The sequence below is a fragment of the Coregonus clupeaformis genome, chromosome 1 (assembly GCF_020615455.1).
Source record: "Coregonus clupeaformis isolate EN_2021a chromosome 1, ASM2061545v1, whole genome shotgun sequence".
Lineage (NCBI taxonomy): Eukaryota > Metazoa > Chordata > Actinopteri > Salmoniformes > Salmonidae > Coregonus > Coregonus clupeaformis.
This window is the reverse complement of record NC_059192.1, coordinates 27,816,652-27,834,562: the sequence shown is the minus strand read 5'-3', so window position 1 is coordinate 27,834,562 and position 17,911 is coordinate 27,816,652. Positions and strand designations below refer to the sequence as shown.

General features: G+C 42.4%; 1 protein-coding gene across 2 annotated transcripts in view; it reads right to left on the bottom strand.

Moving 5' to 3' along the window:
- Window positions 1-9,030: 9,030 nt before the first annotated feature.
- Window positions 9,031-17,911, bottom strand: part of LOC121571931 (heterogeneous nuclear ribonucleoprotein L-like) — an 81,263-nt gene continuing 72,382 nt past the window's right edge. The window contains exons 7-13 of one of the 2 annotated variants that reach the window (XM_045216237.1): window positions 16,333-16,413; window positions 13,586-13,800; window positions 13,228-13,349; window positions 12,843-13,044; window positions 11,680-11,737; window positions 11,488-11,586; window positions 9,031-10,745 (exon numbers count right to left, since the gene is read on the bottom strand). In XM_045216237.1, the coding sequence (XP_045072172.1) occupies window positions 10,690-10,745; window positions 11,488-11,586; window positions 11,680-11,737; window positions 12,843-13,044; window positions 13,228-13,349; window positions 13,586-13,800; window positions 16,333-16,413 (833 nt within the window). In that variant the 3' untranslated portion in view covers window positions 9,031-10,689. The remainder of the gene's footprint in view (window positions 10,746-11,487; window positions 11,587-11,679; window positions 11,738-12,842; window positions 13,045-13,227; window positions 13,350-13,585; window positions 13,801-16,332; window positions 16,414-17,911) is intronic. The other variant, XM_041883731.2, reaches the window with a different exon arrangement.

Here is a 17,911-nt window from a genome sequence, read left to right as displayed (position 1 = left end):
GGAATACCTATGTAAGAATGCTGTTAATTGACTATAGCTCATTCAACACCATAGTACCCTCCAAGCTCATCATTAAGCTCGAGGCCCTGGCTCTGAACCCCGCCCTGTGCAACTGGGTCCTGGACTTCCTGACGGGCCGCCCCCAGGTGGTGAAGGTAGGAAACAACACCTCCACTTCGCTGATCCTCAACACTGGAGCCCCACAAGGGTGCGTACTCAGCCCGCTCCTGTACTCCCTGTTCACCCATGACTGCGTGGCCAAGCATGCCTCCAATTCAATTATCAAGTTTGCAGACGTCACAAAAGTAGTAGGCTTGATTACCAACAATGACGAGACAGCCTACAGGGAGGAGGTGAGGGCTCTGGGAGTGTGGTGCCAGGAAAATAACCTCTCACTCAACGTCAACAAAACAAAGGAGAGGGTGCACCCCCCTATCCACATCGACGGGACCGCAGTGTAACTAAAGGCAAAACATACAATAATCACATCCCCACCCTCACGCCTGATTGGAGGACCTATTGACTGACTATGGTCCTTCAAATCCCCCAACAATACAGTTTGCAGGTCCAACCGTACCCTGATGTTATGACATAAAAACCATTCCTGGACCTGACTCCAAAAAAAAGCCACAGATGGACAGTAGCCTACCAAAAGAGAGGCTCTATTGATTCTGTTTCCGCATGGTAGAGTCTGCACCGGTCTGACTATTCAATGCCCCATATACTGAGCATTCTTTTTTTAGTGATACTTTTATATAATAGCTTAAATTGAAAAGAGTGAATTGATACGTCAATTGTTTGTTTTGAATATCAGTTCATAACCCCAATGCCATGGTATTGGGACATCAAAAATCTGTTCCCAACTATCTTGAATTTTATGCGGCATAGTTGTGGCTATTGTTTGTGTTCATGCTCGATTTTTTCTCTTGTGGAAAGAAACAAGGGCAAGGACAAACCACCATCGTAAATTCATTCTGAACAGAAGGGCATGCTAAATGTGATGATCGGTCACCATACAGTAAGTACTAGATGTGGAGGTCCATAATGTAATGAATAGCTGTGTGTGTTTTGGCAGCAAACTGACTCTTGTTGCAAAATGTGAGACATATGCATTATAATCCTTCAACACTGACACAATAAAAAGAACAAGCACAAGCTAACCCTCTATTTTATTAATTTGAACTAGTCAGACTTCCACAAACTTGCTTCCGTAGCCTAATTTGTCAGATAGTGTGTTTGTGTTGGCAGGGCTTGAACTTGGCTCTCTCCCCAGGGTTCATGGGAGTTATATAAATGAGTTCATTAAGAGTTGGGCTGAGGGTTATTAGGAAGTGAATATTTCTCCTTAAAGCTGTATCAACCCATTCCCTTACCTACAGTACCCCTCTTTGACACTAGGGCCCAGCTTGACCCTGTCCATACAAAGTCTGCATTGCCGCACACACTGTAACGCTGTGTGCACACCGGAAGCATCATTACATTGCCGTACGGTACATTTTGCGTAATTGTCGCAATCCGGTGGTTTATCTACTTTGTGTCCTTTACCGCACCGCAAAGCAACGCACAAGTTGTAAAAATCCAACACATGCGACACACTGCACACACCGCAATCTGGCAGATGAGTCGCAGCTGTGCGGTTTGCTCCCATTGAAATTACTGAAATTCTGCCGAAACACATACAGTTTACCGCAGTTGGTGTGCACAAGGCTTAAGATCTACAGTATGTGACAAGGTTGTGACTAGAGCTCACTGTTTAGTGATGCTGGACTGGCGAGGTATGACTGTCCGCCGGATGGCTCAAGGTGGGATTCACAGCTGCCCTCAAATAACCCCTCACAGAGCCATAAGAGATTTACTCGACCCAAGAAAAAGACTGCGGTCGGGTATCCGGGCAGGTGGCACTGGACCAACACACACTCTCAGGATACAGTAAACACACACACGTGATAAACACACACATATGCCTACGCACATACAAACACACACGCCCAAAGGCCAGGACTACTGAGCCTATCCCATGATTAAATGTGGCATTTTGGTTCTCCTGAAGGACTTTTCCCATGTGTGACATGCTCTTCTGCAGTTATAAAATGTAATATGTGTGGCTTTCAGGTACAGAGAACCGGAGCTAGCTGTCAGCTTACAGGAGAGCCAACAAGCCTTGCAAGTGAGGCTAGAATCACAATGGATTGGTTACTGGGAATCGCATCTATGAAGAGACAAGGATCTCTCTGTGTATCTCTGGGCTCAAGGGCAGCTATTTCCGTAGATAGGTCTGGCTCCCCTAGAAAACTGGGCCACATGGAGCTGAAGGACATCTGTGCTAATTTTGACTTTCTCATTAGAGTCCTTCTCTGTGCTCTAGTGAAGTCTGTGTAACTTCATAGCTAATATCTTCCTCCTAAATCCTTGCTCTTGGTTTATATCACCTGTATCACTCATAATACTTTAAGTGCTGACCATAAGACCCAGAGATGATAAAAACATGCATACACCCTTAATATGCTAATGAGGAGTGGGTCTTTGGCTAAATAAAGAAAATCAGGGAACTAGAAAAAGCCTCAGCAAAGAGAGAGGCTCAGGCTGGACAAATCTGTTCTACTTCTATTCTTAGAGTGTCGCAGCAGGCTAGAGAAATATGAGAGACCCACACAGGGACAGCAACAGGCCGTTGTAAATTTAGAGGGTCACAAGAGAGACCAGCACCCCCCAACGGATTACTGGGTACCAGGGGTGTGTGTAGGAGTGTGCAGAAAAGCTACCCAGCTAACAACATTTTTGTAATGTTACACGTAATGTTCCCCTAATGTTTGAGTGTCCAGGATCTATGTTAGCAAAAACCTTCTGAGAACATTTGTAGCATGTTTTTGTGTTAAAGTTAGGAGAACATTCCCTTAATGTCAAACATAAATTATCTAAAACGTGGTTACAATGTTCTAAGAATATACAACATTAATGTTCTAGACACGTTTTGTGGGACATTTAAAGAACATGAGGTTGGTGGCACCTTAATTGGGAAGGACGGGCTTGTGGTAACGGCTGGAGCAGAATCAGTGGAATGGTATCAAATACATCAGTTTTCCAGTTTTCTGAGGGTTAGGAGAATATTCCATCAACATCCAACTAAACATTCACAGGACATGGTTGCCATGTTTTCACAATATAAGATATTTATGTTCTAGACACGTTTCATAAGAACATTTCTATGTATCAGTTGTCAGGACATTACCTGATGGTCCCAAAGAAACATTCTTCCCCTTAAACAATGTCATTACACATCACACCTTGTTACTGTTGCCAAGCCCATGAAGGCCTTGATTGGTAAACCACTCATCCATTCACAGCTCTTTTTGTCTGTTGGTAAGGTCAGGAATACTCACACACAGTGTTTTTAATTTACATATTTGACACACAATTACATTCTGCATGTTCATTTATACAATAATTATTCTTTAACATGTTCTCATCTGGGATTTGAACTCACAACCTCTTGGTTCTCAGTATAAAGATTTTCCTGCTACGCCACCATGTCTGTGTCCCTTACCAGTTAATTTGACTATCCTCTCATCATTGATTTGATTGACTTATTTAAACAACAAGGGTTTTCTGTATAGTTGTCTAATGTTGGTGGGGCATATTAACCCGTTTTAATGATACTCCTGAATCACTATGATCAATAAGAGTTTTTCTTGAGTGTACTTTTAACAGAGCTGATATTTACTTCAAAGTGCATTCACCCTATTGCTTACACCTACCAAGTTGTTTCAGATCTACACAAGTGCCTAGGGAGGAGGGGTTAGGGTTTCTTCTAGACAGTGCCTAACTATACTGTCCCAATAAGCACATACCCTAAAGATAGCCCTTTTTGGGACAGTGGTAAGGGTGTTGGTCATTGATGCTGATGGCCTGGGTTTGAGACCCTCTAGGGGAGTCACCCTACTCTCACATTCTTAGCAATATGTTAATATCATTATTTGGCAACAGTTACAACACACCTATCTGATCTAATTAAAATGTGTTTCTCATAGAAAGATGGGAATCAGCAGTGGCGTGTATTCATGGATGCCAAAGGAAGCCGGCTTCCCCAAAAAATTTACCAATAAAAATATGTTAAATAATGTATCTTTCATCTCTCTGTGCTTCATAATTTTCCTACAATTCGCAAGAGGCTGAATGTATCTCACAGGAGAAAGCATTCGAGCGAGCGAAACATCGCCCCTCTGTCTCTCTACGTGTAGGCCATCTATTTGATGCTGTTTGGTCCAAACGAGTGTGACATTGTTGCCGCCCGAAGCATTGAAGGAAAGGGAAGCCAGCGAGCATCTCGCCTCCCTTGACAAAAAAAGTATAAAAAATGTGCATATCAGCATTGAGCTAAACTGAGCGAGCTCAACTGTGAATAGTCCTGGCACACCAAAAAAAAGTGTAAAGGGAAGCCAGCTTGGATTTGGCATCACTCCTATCAAATCCCATTGAGAGCATACGTCATTGACAGATAAACTTGAATTGTTGCATCTCTGTTGTTGTCCTCCGGTAGCTAGCTAGCCAGCTAGCTAAAATTGGCCCTTTCCTATATTAGCCATGGATGGAGATGGGGATTTGGACTTGTGGTTTTACTTAATTCTCCGTACTGGCCAATGATTATAACGGCAATTTTGATCCAACCATGAATTCATACATTGTTGTGCCCCTGGCCTGAGAGGTTGGAAGTTCAGTATGTAGCTAGATGTAGAAGGCTACTGTTAACTAGCTAACGTTGCCCATGAATGGAAGTTAGGCTAGCGAGCAAGCATTTTAGCCAGGTAGCCTAGGACAACAAAAAATAAAAGCTTGTACTGTATGACAGAGTGATAGACCGTTTTGGCAACATGAAAAAGAGGAGGATGGTATTGGCGTTTCTCTACAAGTAGGTTGAGTCAGCATGTTTTTCTACTTGCACAAACACGTACACACGCACACATGCACACAGAAATCAGAACCATGGCCTGCCACATCATTTTTTACTTACGTGGATTGGACTAAATTGTTTTTGGTATCTTTTAGTTGCCACTGTATTAGACTAAGCAGAGGTGATTTGATGATGTTGAAATGTTGAAGTTGAAATGGTGCTGTAATAGTGGAGGAAGCTCCTGTTTTCTTTGCGACTTGCGAAAACTCTCTGTGGTTCTAAATCAATAGTTGTTTAGTGGTCCGAAAATGTCGGAAACATTAACTTGCTTGACCATGCTGTAGGTCATGTAACTGTCTGTTACTGTACATGCAATATGCTTTGTGGACTTCACTGGACAGAGCTTGCTATCTGGTTTTGTGATAAAACAAAGGTGTGGTTGAATGTATACTGCCACTGTGTCTTCTTGTTTCGGCCTTTAGGCCTATATATGATGGTCGCAAGGCATATGAATGAACAGATTATAGAGCAAACAATGCAACTATCACAACACATACAGTTGAAGTCGGAAGTTAACATACACCTTAGCCAAATACATTTAAACTCAGTTTTTTACAATTCCTGACATGTAATCCTAGTAAAAATGCTCTGTCTTAGGTCAGTTAGGATCACCACTTTATTTTAAGAATGTGAAATGTCAGAATAATAGTAGAGAGAATGATTTATTTCAGCTTTTATTTCTTTCATCACATTCCCAGTGGGTCAGAAGTTTACATACGCTCAATTAGTATTTGGTAGCATTGCCTTTAAATTGTTTAACTTGGGTCAAACGTTTCGGGTAGCCTTCCACAAGCTTCCCACAATAAGTTGGGTGAATTTTGGCCCATTCCTCCTGACAGAGCTGGTGTAACTGAGTCAGGTTTGTAGGCCTCCTTGCTCGCACATGCTTTTTCAGTTCTGCCCACACATTTTCTATATGATTGAGGTCAGGGCTTTGTAATGGCTACTCCAATACCTTGACTTTGTTGTCCTTAAGCCATTTTGCCACAACTTTGGAAGTATGCTTGGGGTCATTGTCCATTTGGAAGACCCATTTGTGAACAAACTTTAACTTCCTGACTGATGTCTTGAGATGTTACTTCAATATATCCACATAATTTTCTTTCCTCATGATGCCATCTATTTTGTGAAGTGCACCAGTCCCTCCTGCAGCAAAGCACCCCCACAGCATGATGCTGCCACCCCCATGCTTCACGGTTGGGATGGTGTTCTTCGGCTTGCAAGTACCCCCTTTTTCCTCCAAACATAATTATGGTCATTATGGCCAAACAGCCAAACTATTTTTGTTTCTCCAAAAAGTACCATCTTTGTCCCCATGTGCAGTTGCAAACCGTAGTCTGGCTTTTTTATGGCGGTTTTGGAGCAGTGGCTTCTTCCTTGCTGAGCGGCCTTTCAGGTTATGTCGATATAGGACTCGTTTTACTGTGGATATAGATACTTTTGTACCTGTTTCCTCCAGCATCTTCACAAGGTCCTTTGCTGTTGTTCTGGCATTGATTTGCACTTTTCGCACCAAAGTACGTTCATCTCTAGGAGACAGAACGCGTCTCCTTCCTGAGCAGTATGACGGCTGCATGGTCCCATGGTGATTATACTTGCGTATTATTGATTGTACAGATGAACGTGGTACCTTCAGGCGTTTGGAAATTGCTCCCAAGGATGAACCAGACTTGTGGAGGTTTACAATTTTCTTTCTGAGTCTTGGCTGATTTCTTTAGATTTTCCCATGATGTCATCAAGCAAAGAGGCACTGAGTTTGAAGGTAGGCCTTGAAATACATCCACAGGTACACCTCCAATTGACTCAAATGATGTAAACTACCCTATCAGATGCTTCTAAAGCCATGACGTCATTTTCTGGAATTTTCCAAGCTGATTAAAGGCACAGTCAACTTAGTGTATGTAAACTTCTGACCCACTGGAATTGTGATACAGTGAATTATAAGTGAAATAATCTGTCTGTAAACAATTGTTGGAAAAATTACTTGTGTCATGCGCAAAGTAGATGTCCTAACCGACTTGCCAAAACAATAGTTTGTTAACAAGAAATTTGTGGAGTGGTTGAAAAACTAGTTTTAATGGGGGCTTGGCTTCCCCAGTGATTTTACCCACTCACCGCTACTGGGAATCAGTAGTATTCTAGATAGCTGAGCATCTAAAAGAGAACTCTCTATTGTCTTTTTGAAATCCACACCACATATACCATCTAGAACAAACGTGCCTCTGATAAGGAATCACATCAGCTCTCATCATTGCATTTATATCTGCAATATTCCTAATTTGTGGCCGAAACATGGCCCAGCTGGTAGTGTTGCTTCTGACAGAAACATACCTAGAACATGGTTGCCATATTCTCAGAATATCAGAAATGTATTTATTTACAGTAACACAATAGCATGTCTGTACTTTCTCACATTAGGCATTTAAGCAATGATGATGCCAGTTATACCAAAACAATACACAACACAGTTCCATCTCCAAGTTTTAATGTGGAAAAACAGACAAATTGCAACAGAATCACTTGGGACCAAGGTTTAGGGCAATATATTACTTACAGTTGTATTATTTTTATGAGTAATATAACGAGTTACTGTCTTCAAATATTGTAATATTACAGTTACTTTTTCAAGTAACCAGTGTATTACTTTCAGAAACATATCTCTACTGGTGAGTTATATATACAGTATTTATTAAAGCCTTGTCTCATGCTAACGGTATTCATGCTGTATGCTAAATCATTTCCAATAGGCTATCAAGCTGAAAAAATCTAAGAAAGATGGCAGCTGTGTTACCCCGCTTAACCTTTCCTTGTGTAAATGCTCCCATTATTTTGAGTTAATTGAGGAGAAAGAGAACTACATTTTAGTCAAATGCAAACTCTGCAAAGACAGCATTGATCTCTTCATCCAGAAACACCACATCAAACCTGAAAAAGCATCTGGAGGTTGTACATAAAGGCACAAAGCTGGTAATCAAAGTTCCATAAATGTGTGAAAGAGGAGAAATCTATACAAATTATGGTAATAAACAAAGATGCATAAAGTGTTCTAACGAAATGTCCATATAAACAATCGACAGAAATACTCCTCATCCCCGAGCCGACTAGGTGAAAAATCTGTCGATGTGCCCTTGAGCAAGGCACTTAACCTTAATTGCTCCTGTAAGTCGCTCTGGATAAGAGCGTCTGCTAAATGACTAAAAATAATAATAATTGATTAGTGGTTCACCAATCAGGCATTGATTAGCTTGGCAACAGTGATGTGTAACAAAAACATTTTGGGACACATAACGTTCCCATGAAACTTGTCTCGAACAATATCTTATGTTCTGAGAACATGGCAACCATGTTCTGTGTATGTTTGGTGGGACGTTGATGGAATAGTCTCCTAACCCACAGAAAACTGGACACACGAATGTTCATGCAACATTCCCATGAAATGTGTCTAAAACATTAATATCTTAAGTTCTGCGAACATGGTAACCATGTCCTGAGTAAGTTCTATTTGACATTAAGGGAATGGTCTCTTGGAAACTTTCCTTGCACATCACGGGAACATTCCTATGAAAACGTTTGTTAATGACCTAATGAGACTCTTAAGGGAACATTCTCTAAAGTTGTGGGTAGAGACCAGGCTGGAGTGTGAAAGAGAGAGATTGCATGGGAGTGGAGTTGATTTTTCAGTTAAGAGAGCAAGCCATGTTTGTTATTCCAGTACATGTCGCTAGCTGTGTACAGTATCTCATGTGAAAGGAAAAGTAACTAGCATGAATAATGTTACTGTGTGTGTGTGCCTCAGTTTTCATTCTTGCATTTCCACTTCCTTTGTCCCAGCCTCCCAACCAGCTCTCTCCACATTAAAATGTACATCTATTTTTTGTCAAGTCATGAAAAGTAAAGCTTTCGCTGTTTGAACCTGCTTTCCTTTATTGACAGTGGGGCTCTAGAAAGCCAAAAGGCTGCAGTATTCTATTTCCACAAGTTATGCCATCAGAGATACATTTGTGGGCAGAGGGATCCTCTGACATTTGTTTAAGATGATTCATGGGAGTGTGTTCTCAAAGCTCATAGGGCTGGAGACACAATCAGTAGTGATCATTAATATTTTATTCTGGTGTCACTCCAATGACTATCACTGGCACAGATTACCAAACTCAAACACAAAATCCACCACAAAGACATAGACACAACGCCATTTAATGACCAGTCAGACATGGACATCATGGGTACTACCTACCTGAACATGCGTGTAGTGAGAATTTAAGACCCTCCTTACATTTGATGATACCATTAAATTAAGCACAAGACTGCTGTTTAAGGTAACTCAAGGCTTTTGAAATGTAACTCACAATGTGGAACAATTATCGAATCATAAGATGTAAGAGGATCTGGAGACTGCTGAATGTTTAATGAATGTCACACTCTCAGGATGCATCCAGAACCAACCAACCCCTGATCCTGTGCCTGGATAACCCTTCACTGTAGTGGCAAATATTATAGTCTGCTATTTGCAGAAAGGTTGAATAACACCTATGTATTTGCTAATGTTATACAGTACAATATACAGAGTAGACCCATGGAATTTGGTGTTAACATGTAATTTCCTTATTTTGCAAGTAAAATGGAATTCCACAATTGTTGTACAAAGTATTTGTACAATTATATTATTTGTTACCCTCTTCGGCAGGGCTGTTCCCAAATAACCTTAGGTATTTGAGGGATTAAAAATTTAAAAAATCTCCATAACATTGTTGCTATATTTGCTAATTAATCAGGGAAAGAGCTAGGGCTGATGTACAATGATTCTGGATACAGCGATTTGTGAACATAAGACATATCGGCGTGCCACTAAACACTAAAACTGTCTGAATGTGCAAAACTACTGACACTGAACCAGTGCAGGCGAGCCATGATACTAACACTGAACCCAGTACTAACACTCAAACAGAGTGCCCCAAAACACTGACATACTACACAGACCATGGGCTCTTCATGTGTAAACATCATACAAATGCATCATTAAATACCACTCCAAAGCAAAACACCTGCTGACACAATGTCTTCAAATAAGATTGATATTACCCCCCCCCCCCATAACAGAACTTCCAATTCAATTCTATACACGTTTAACATATTACAGTATGATTTAAAATTCATATTGACACATTGTTCCACTGAAGTACCGACTGAGTTTTTGCTGCTCAACTGAATGTGCTGAGCATAAAAGCAGCACTGTCAACCCATAAATATGGCGACCATCTTGGATAGTCTTCACCAGCATGGGCATAATGGATGTCCTCTATTCAGTCTTCAAACACAACACAAAAATGAACAAGTCATCTCATTCTGTCCACAACAAGTATTTTCAGGGTTTACCTGATAAGGTACCATGCTCAGCCCCAATGGATGCCGGGAAGAGACAGGGTGTCATCTCTCAGTTCTTAGTTCTGATTGGCTCTCTCTATACAGAGACAACAAAAAACGAAGAGAACAAAAAATACTCCAAAATAAGAGGTGCAAGAGAAAACCTCTTCAGCAATCTCAAGTGTTTCACACTTTTGCCTTTCCGTAGTCTTCCCCACTTCAAGGGGAGACAGTCAGTCTGGACGAGGGCCCTCTTTGTCAGTGTCTTGTTAGCTTAGTAGTCTGTTCGCCCCAGTTCCATCGCTTCCCTCTCTCTCGCCTTCTCTCCATCTCCTGCTGGGCTCTGGCTCAGTCCTGCTGGTGCACTGGTCCTGTGGTCCTTAGAGGTGAGAGGACGTGGAGAAGCACAGCTTCAGGGTGTAGGGGTTAGAGCCATCTGGAAAAGGTCAGACACACTGGGTTACACACATACTATACACACACTCACACATATCCTTACACATAAACAAACACACATGATCATATGGCATGCCCACACACGTGCACACTCTGCTGGGGACATTGGCAGGGAGAATTCTGAAGACAGGAGCATTATGTCCGGTCTGGGAAGATAAAAAGGTGTGCAGCAGATGGTGGCGACTCCTGTCCTAGTGTGCTCCCTCTGTCTCACTTAAAGCACACACACACAAACACACACACATACATCTAATCTCCCTCTCTGATAACGACTGATTCCACAGGGCCAGGCTGAAACACCTGCGGTGCCAACCAACAGTTACAGGAGAAATAATATGAAAAATAACCACCTGCTGCTAGAACAGACAGCATTGACAGCTTTCTCCCCTTTGGATTTTATAACATGTCCCTCATGCTATTTCACTCAGGAAAAATAGATTGGCAATAAGAATGGCTATTTCAGTGCAGTAAAGGGACAGATTGAATTGTATGAATCACTGATTGATATTTAAATTTGTTTTATTAGATAGGATTTAGGAGATATATTTATTAGTAAGTCTTCAGGTCTTCATGTAAGTTTGGTCTGAATCCAATTTTATGGGCATTTCTCTGACTGTATGTGACACTCTCAGTTCTCATGCTGACAGTGACCACTAACAGTCAAGTGTTTGGTGCTAGTGTGCGGTCACTGTTGAGGAAAGCAAGGCCATCTGGTCACTTACTTGGTATTCTGATCTGGTAGTGGTTTAGAACGGTCAAGACCTCGACCGCGTGTGTCTTGGAGTCAAACTCTAACAAGCCAGAAATGGTTTTGGAGGAGGCTGACAAGAAGAGAGAAGAGAAAGACAACTTAACTCCTTCAACAACCTAACACACACAAATGGAAAAAGTGAGAAAGAAAAGGCCAAACTTACGCTTTGCATCAAACATCTTGAACTTGGTGAAACCTGGCACATCATGCTCTGAGCATAACTGTAAAAAAAGAACAGCTGAGATAAAGGAGATGATTATGGACAACAGGAAAAAGAAGGAGACTGAAAATATTTGGCATGGGTCCTCAGATCCTCAAAACGTTCTACAGCTGCACCATCGAGAGCATCCTGACTGGTTTCATCACTCCCTAGTATGGCAACTGCTCGGCCTCCGACCGCAAGGCACTATAATAAGAGGGTAGTGCGTACGGCCCAGTACATCACTGGGGCCAAGCTTCCTGCCATCCAGGACCTCTATACCAGGCAGTGTCAGAGGGCCCTAAAAATTGTCAAAGACTCCAGCCACCCTAGTCATAGACTGTTCTCTCTGCTACCACACGGCAAGCGGTACCGGAGCGCCAAGTCTAGGTCCAAGAGGCTTCTAAACAGCTTCTACCCCCAAGCCATAAGACTCTTGAACATCTAATCAAATGGCTACCCAGACTATTTGCATTATTTGGTATTCTTTCTTAAAACTGCTTTGTTGGTTAAGGGCTTGTAAGTAAGCATTTCACTGTAAGGTCTACACCTGTTGTATTCGGCGCATGTGATTTGATTTGAAGGTTGTTGTGAGACATTACTGCTGGATTTTAACCACCTCCACAAGATGGAGCTCTTTAGTATCAGTCAAACTACAAAGATCTTTGACAGTGAGTGACAGGCAGAAGCATCAGTGGTCGTCTTCTTCTATGCAAGCTATTGTAATTGTGCAGCAAAAGAGTAGCAGGCTAAATTCACCTCTTAGTTCTATTGACAAAATATTAGACATGCACCCTCATTCCAACCACATACCCAAGATCCGTCTGGCCCTCGGAAATGTAGGGGGAGGGGCTTGTAATAGTTCAGCACACAGGATTACCCCATATGGACCTCAGAAACCCTTCCCCATACCCAATTCCTACCCTGCCATCCCAGCCATACACTCAGCAGCTGGTACTTTCAGATGCCAGGAGGGATTTGCAGTAGTGCAGTACAAAGGGATGGACTTATGGGAGTTAATCATAACCTTACTCCCTCCATCCCGTCCTCTAGCCTTGACCTTCAACCCCTCTGTTTAGGCCTCTGCTCACACCCTATCTCCACCATAGTCATCATCACAGCCCTACCCTCAGTAGCTGGTCCTCAGAGATGCAGGGGGGGACGTTGTAGTAATGCAACACACAGGAGGGTGGCTGGATGATGTTCTTGGAGGCCTGGCCTTGACTGGTGAAGCGGTTGTTCCTGGTCATGGCAAAGTCCTTATAGCTGCTGCTGCCATCCTCCAGCTCAAACACCTGGCTGGGGATGACAGCATGCTGCTTGGACACACTGAAGAGAGGGAGAGGAGAGGGGGAGAGAGAGAGAAAAATGAGGAAGAGAGAAATGCAGAGGGAGGGAGTTGAAGACAGAGAAAGAGTAATAAGATACTAGATAGTAGACAATAATATTAATTACGTGGTTGAATACTGCAGGTCCTAAGCTTCCCTCTAATGTACTAACAAGGATACTCACCAGACGTTGAGCCTCTTGCCAAACACCTTGATGCTGTTGAGGTGAGTGATGGCCCTGTCCACTGCATACTCATCCCCCATCTCTACTAGGGCAGTGCCTGGGACACTCTTCATGAACTTCACCTGCCACACAAACAGATTCAGACATTATGTGCACAGCCAACCTCAAATACTCCATAGATACACACACCTTTAGCAACACCTACTTCAAACAGAAATACTTCAAACAGAATAACACACACTGACCCCCCCCCCCAAAAAAGAAGAAAGATCAATGAAATGTTCATTCACACACAAACTATCAGAAACACACACATGGATGCCCTTAAATTCCTGCTCAGGTGGGCCCCCCTGCTGACCTTTTCGATGTTGCCATAGAGACAGAAGAGGTTGAAGATGCGGGTGCAGTTCATCTTGCCGGGGTGCAGGCCGCTCACCATAGCAACAGAGCTGGAGCCGTGGTTGTTGTAGGAGGAGCTCTGGGGCAGGGGGTAAGCCACCACCTCTGGGATGTCGTGGGAGCTCAGCTTGTACCTGCTGTTCCCCGGGAGAGGCAGCAGGGGGCAGTGTGACCCTGGAATACATAACACAAGGGGAAAGGAGGAGCAGGTTACAACTTTCACTTCCACCTGGGTTGTGCTCAGTAGGCATGAAACAGGAGAAAACATTTTGAAACGGAGGAGATCAGCTCCTACTTTCCTGTCCTGTTTGGTCCTCATGAACACAACCCTGATGGTGAAAGGAGTGTGGAGATGTGTTTTATGTTTCCCTACTAGCCTCTTGAGACAAAGCAGGGTTGGAGGTCTCTACTCCTATCACCTTCAGATAGGGTTGAGAATCTACACCCTCCATCTGAGCAGTAGGGGTGTGTGGGAAGTGTGGATAGAGTGTGGATAAGGTAGATGTCTGTGTGGATAGTGTGGATAATGTAGCAGTATGTGTGACATAGAGATGAAGGAGGCCGATATTTATTTATTTAACCTTTACAGTGGGGAAAAAAAGTATTTAGTCAGCCACCAATTGTGCAAGTTCTCCCACTTAAAAAGATGAGAGAGGCCTGTAATTTTCATCATAGGTACACGTCAACTATGACAGACAAAATTAGAAAATAAAATCCAGAAAATCACATTGTAGGATTTTTAATGAATTTATTTGCAAATTATGGTGGAAAATAATTATTTGGTCACCTACAAACAAGCAAGATTTCTGGCTCTCACAGACCTGTAACGTCTTCTTTAAGAGGCTCCTCTGTCCTCCACTCGTTACCTGTATTAATGGCACCTGTTTGAACTTGTTATCAGTATAAAAGACACCTGTCCACAACCTCAAACAGTCACACTCCAAACTCCACTATGGCCAAGACCAAAGAGCTGTCAAAGGACACCAGAAACAAAATTGTAGACCTGCACCAGGCTGGGAAGACTGAATCTGCAATAGGTAAGCAGCTTGGTTTGAAGAAATCAACTGTGGGAGCAATTATTATGAAATGGAAGACATACAAGACCACTGATAATCTCCCTCGATCTGGGGCTCCACGCAAGATCTCACCCCGTGGGGTCAAAATGATCACAAGAACGGAGAGCAAAAATCCCAGAACCACACGGGGGGACCTAGTGAATGACCTACAGAGAGCTGGGACCAAAGTAACAAAACCTACCATCAGTAACACACTACGTCGCCAGGGACTCAAATCCTGCAGTGCCAGACGCGTCCCCCTGCTTAAGCCAGTACATGTCCAGGCCCGTCTGATGTGTGCTAGAGTGCATTTGGATGATCCAGAAGAGGATTGGGAGAATGTCATATGGTCAGATGAAACCAAAATAGAACTTTTTGGTAAAAACTCAACTCGTCGTGTTTGGAGGACAAAGAATGCTGAGCTGCATCCAAAGAACACCATACCTACTGTGAAGCATGGGGGTGGAAACATCATGCTTTGGGGCTGTTTTTCTGCAAAGGGACCAGGACGACTGATCCGTGTAAAGGAAAGAATGAATGGGGCCATGTATCGTGAGATTTTGAGTGAAAACCTCCTTCCATCAGCAAGGGCATTGAAGATGAAACGTGGCTGGGTCTTTCAGCATGACAATGATCCCAAACACACCGCCCGGGCAAAGAAGGAGTGGCTTCGTAAGAAGCATTTCAAGGTCCTGGAGTGGCCTAGCCAGTCTCCAGATCTCAACCCCATAGAAAATCTTTGGAGGGAGTTGAAAGTCTGTGTTGCCCAGTGACAGCCCCAAAACATCACTGCTCTAGAGGAGAACTGCATGGAGGAATGGGCCAAAATACCAGCAACAGTGTGTGAAAACCTTGTGAAGACTTACAGAAAACGTTTGACCTGTGTCATTGCCAACAAAGGGTATATAACAAAGTATTGAGAAACTTTTGTTATTGACCAAATACTTATTTTCCACCATAATTTGCAAATAAATTCATGAAAAATCCTACAATGTGATTTTCTGGATTTCTTTTCCTAATTTTGTCTGTCATAGTTGACGTGTACCTATGATGAAAATTACAGGCCTCTCTCATCTTTTTAAGTGGGAGAACTTGCACAATTGGTGGCTGATTAAATACTTTTTTTCTCCACTGTATTTTATCAGGGAGTCATACTGAGACCAAGGTCTCTTTTCCAGGTGAACCCTGAATTACATAAATTACAGAAAATAGACTCATTAAAATATAAATACAAAATGCAAGAAAGAAAGAAAAACACGGTAATAAAAAACAAACACATTAATCAGTAATAAGGTCCTCAATCAGCCTTCTGAATTACCCTAGAGGCACCAAAACATCAAATTTAAGAACATTTTGAAGATTTTTCCACAAATAAGGTGCAAGAAGAAGCTAATTTACCTAACTCAGTAGAGAGCAAAGGAATTTCCAGAGTTAGCCATCCCTGAGCCCGGGTGTGGTACTGATATGTCTAAAGTTTAGTAAAGATGTTAGGTACAGTGGGACTTTTTGTAAAAGAGCTTTATCAATGAAAACATAGCAATGTATCAACCTACGTGACATCAAAAGAGGGCCACATTAAAGAGGGATATGGTTGGCACACTGAGTAATAGGGTAGTGTTTTGGTGCTGGGGTTAGGAGGGGGGGATCTTACCGTATCCATTGTCTCCGTAAGAGGACGGGTGCTCCCCTAGTATGGCCTGTCTCTGCCTGCCCTTCCCACGCTCTGAAACATCAACACATTCACAGCATAGGGAGACAATATGAGGAAAATGGCTCTGGGCTGCACATTCAAATAGGAGCTATTCAAATAGACATGCGGATAAAAAGGTCATTGGAGGTAAATAAGCATATTATAATTAGAGAAGCGACAGAAACCCTGTGACATTACAGGTGAGTCTGAGTACACTGGTGATACCCCAACTCTGTTGACTTTTTACATTCATTTACAAGTTCACATAGTAACAGTACTATAGGCATTGGGCACAATAATGAAAATTCAAAACGACATATGGAAAAATTATATGAATTGATACCAGAATATAAATTCTGGTAATACTGTGCATTAGAAGGACTTCAATGCATCCACAGTTGTATCTTTACCATGCATTTTGAACAGTAGTACTATGCTATACTATTTTAACAGTATTACTATGTTGTACTATTACACACAGAGAGAAGGAGACACCAATACATGTAGGCCTGAAGTAGGTCTACAGTTAACCACAATGGCAATTTAATTTACAAAATACAATTTAAATCCTTCAGCAATCTATAGACAAGGAACAGTGGAGAAGATTCAAAAATAAAATAAAAAACAAAGGGCACATTTTAAACGGGGGGAAAACATTGTTACATTTTTATACAAAGATTGGTGGAGGAAAAGTACCTGAATTACATCACTAGCGTGAACAGTCAGCAACCCTCTCACTGAGGTCTTGGCTTTACTGGCACAGGTTGTCTCTTTCAGCACAACTGCACAACATCAACCTGTGTTGCATCATCATACAGTCAGTTCACATCTGCCACAGAATCACAGAGAGATGCATGGAGGCACAGGATGGACAAAGAGCAGCTGCAGTTCCATCTCCCACAACAGCAGTCCCAACTGAGCCCCTAAATAGAAGACTAATAACAGAGTTGAACAGATAAAAGAAACCCACTGGGCACAGAGGTCAATTCAACATTTATTCTACGTTGGTTCAATGAAATGTAATTGAAATGACATGGGAAAATGTTGATTCAACCAGTGTGTGCCCAGTGGGAACCTTCCATGAATCAGAGCTCCTGTATATCTACATGGAAGCCCAGATAATATAACTCAAATTATTCAGTTCAAGAACTTTACCTCTACAACTGAAAAGCCCCTCTATAACTTACAATTATTATTATTTTATTTAACCTTTATTTAACTAGGCAAGTCAGTTAAGATCAAATTCTTATTTACAATGACGGCCTACCCCGGCCAAACCCGGACGATGCTGGGCCAATTGTGCGCCACCCTATGGGACTCCCAATCACGGCCGGATTGTGATACAGCCTGGACACCTCTAGCACTGAGATGCAGTGCATAGACCGCTGCGCCACTCCTTTATTAGTCTGTAATGCTCCACTATAGCTTACAGGAGCCAATCTATATAACTATTGCAGCCAGGTCAGCTCTGTGGTTGGGGGGTTAGGTGATGCCCTGTGGTATCCACCACAGTCCCCCCATGCCAAGTCACAGTCACACA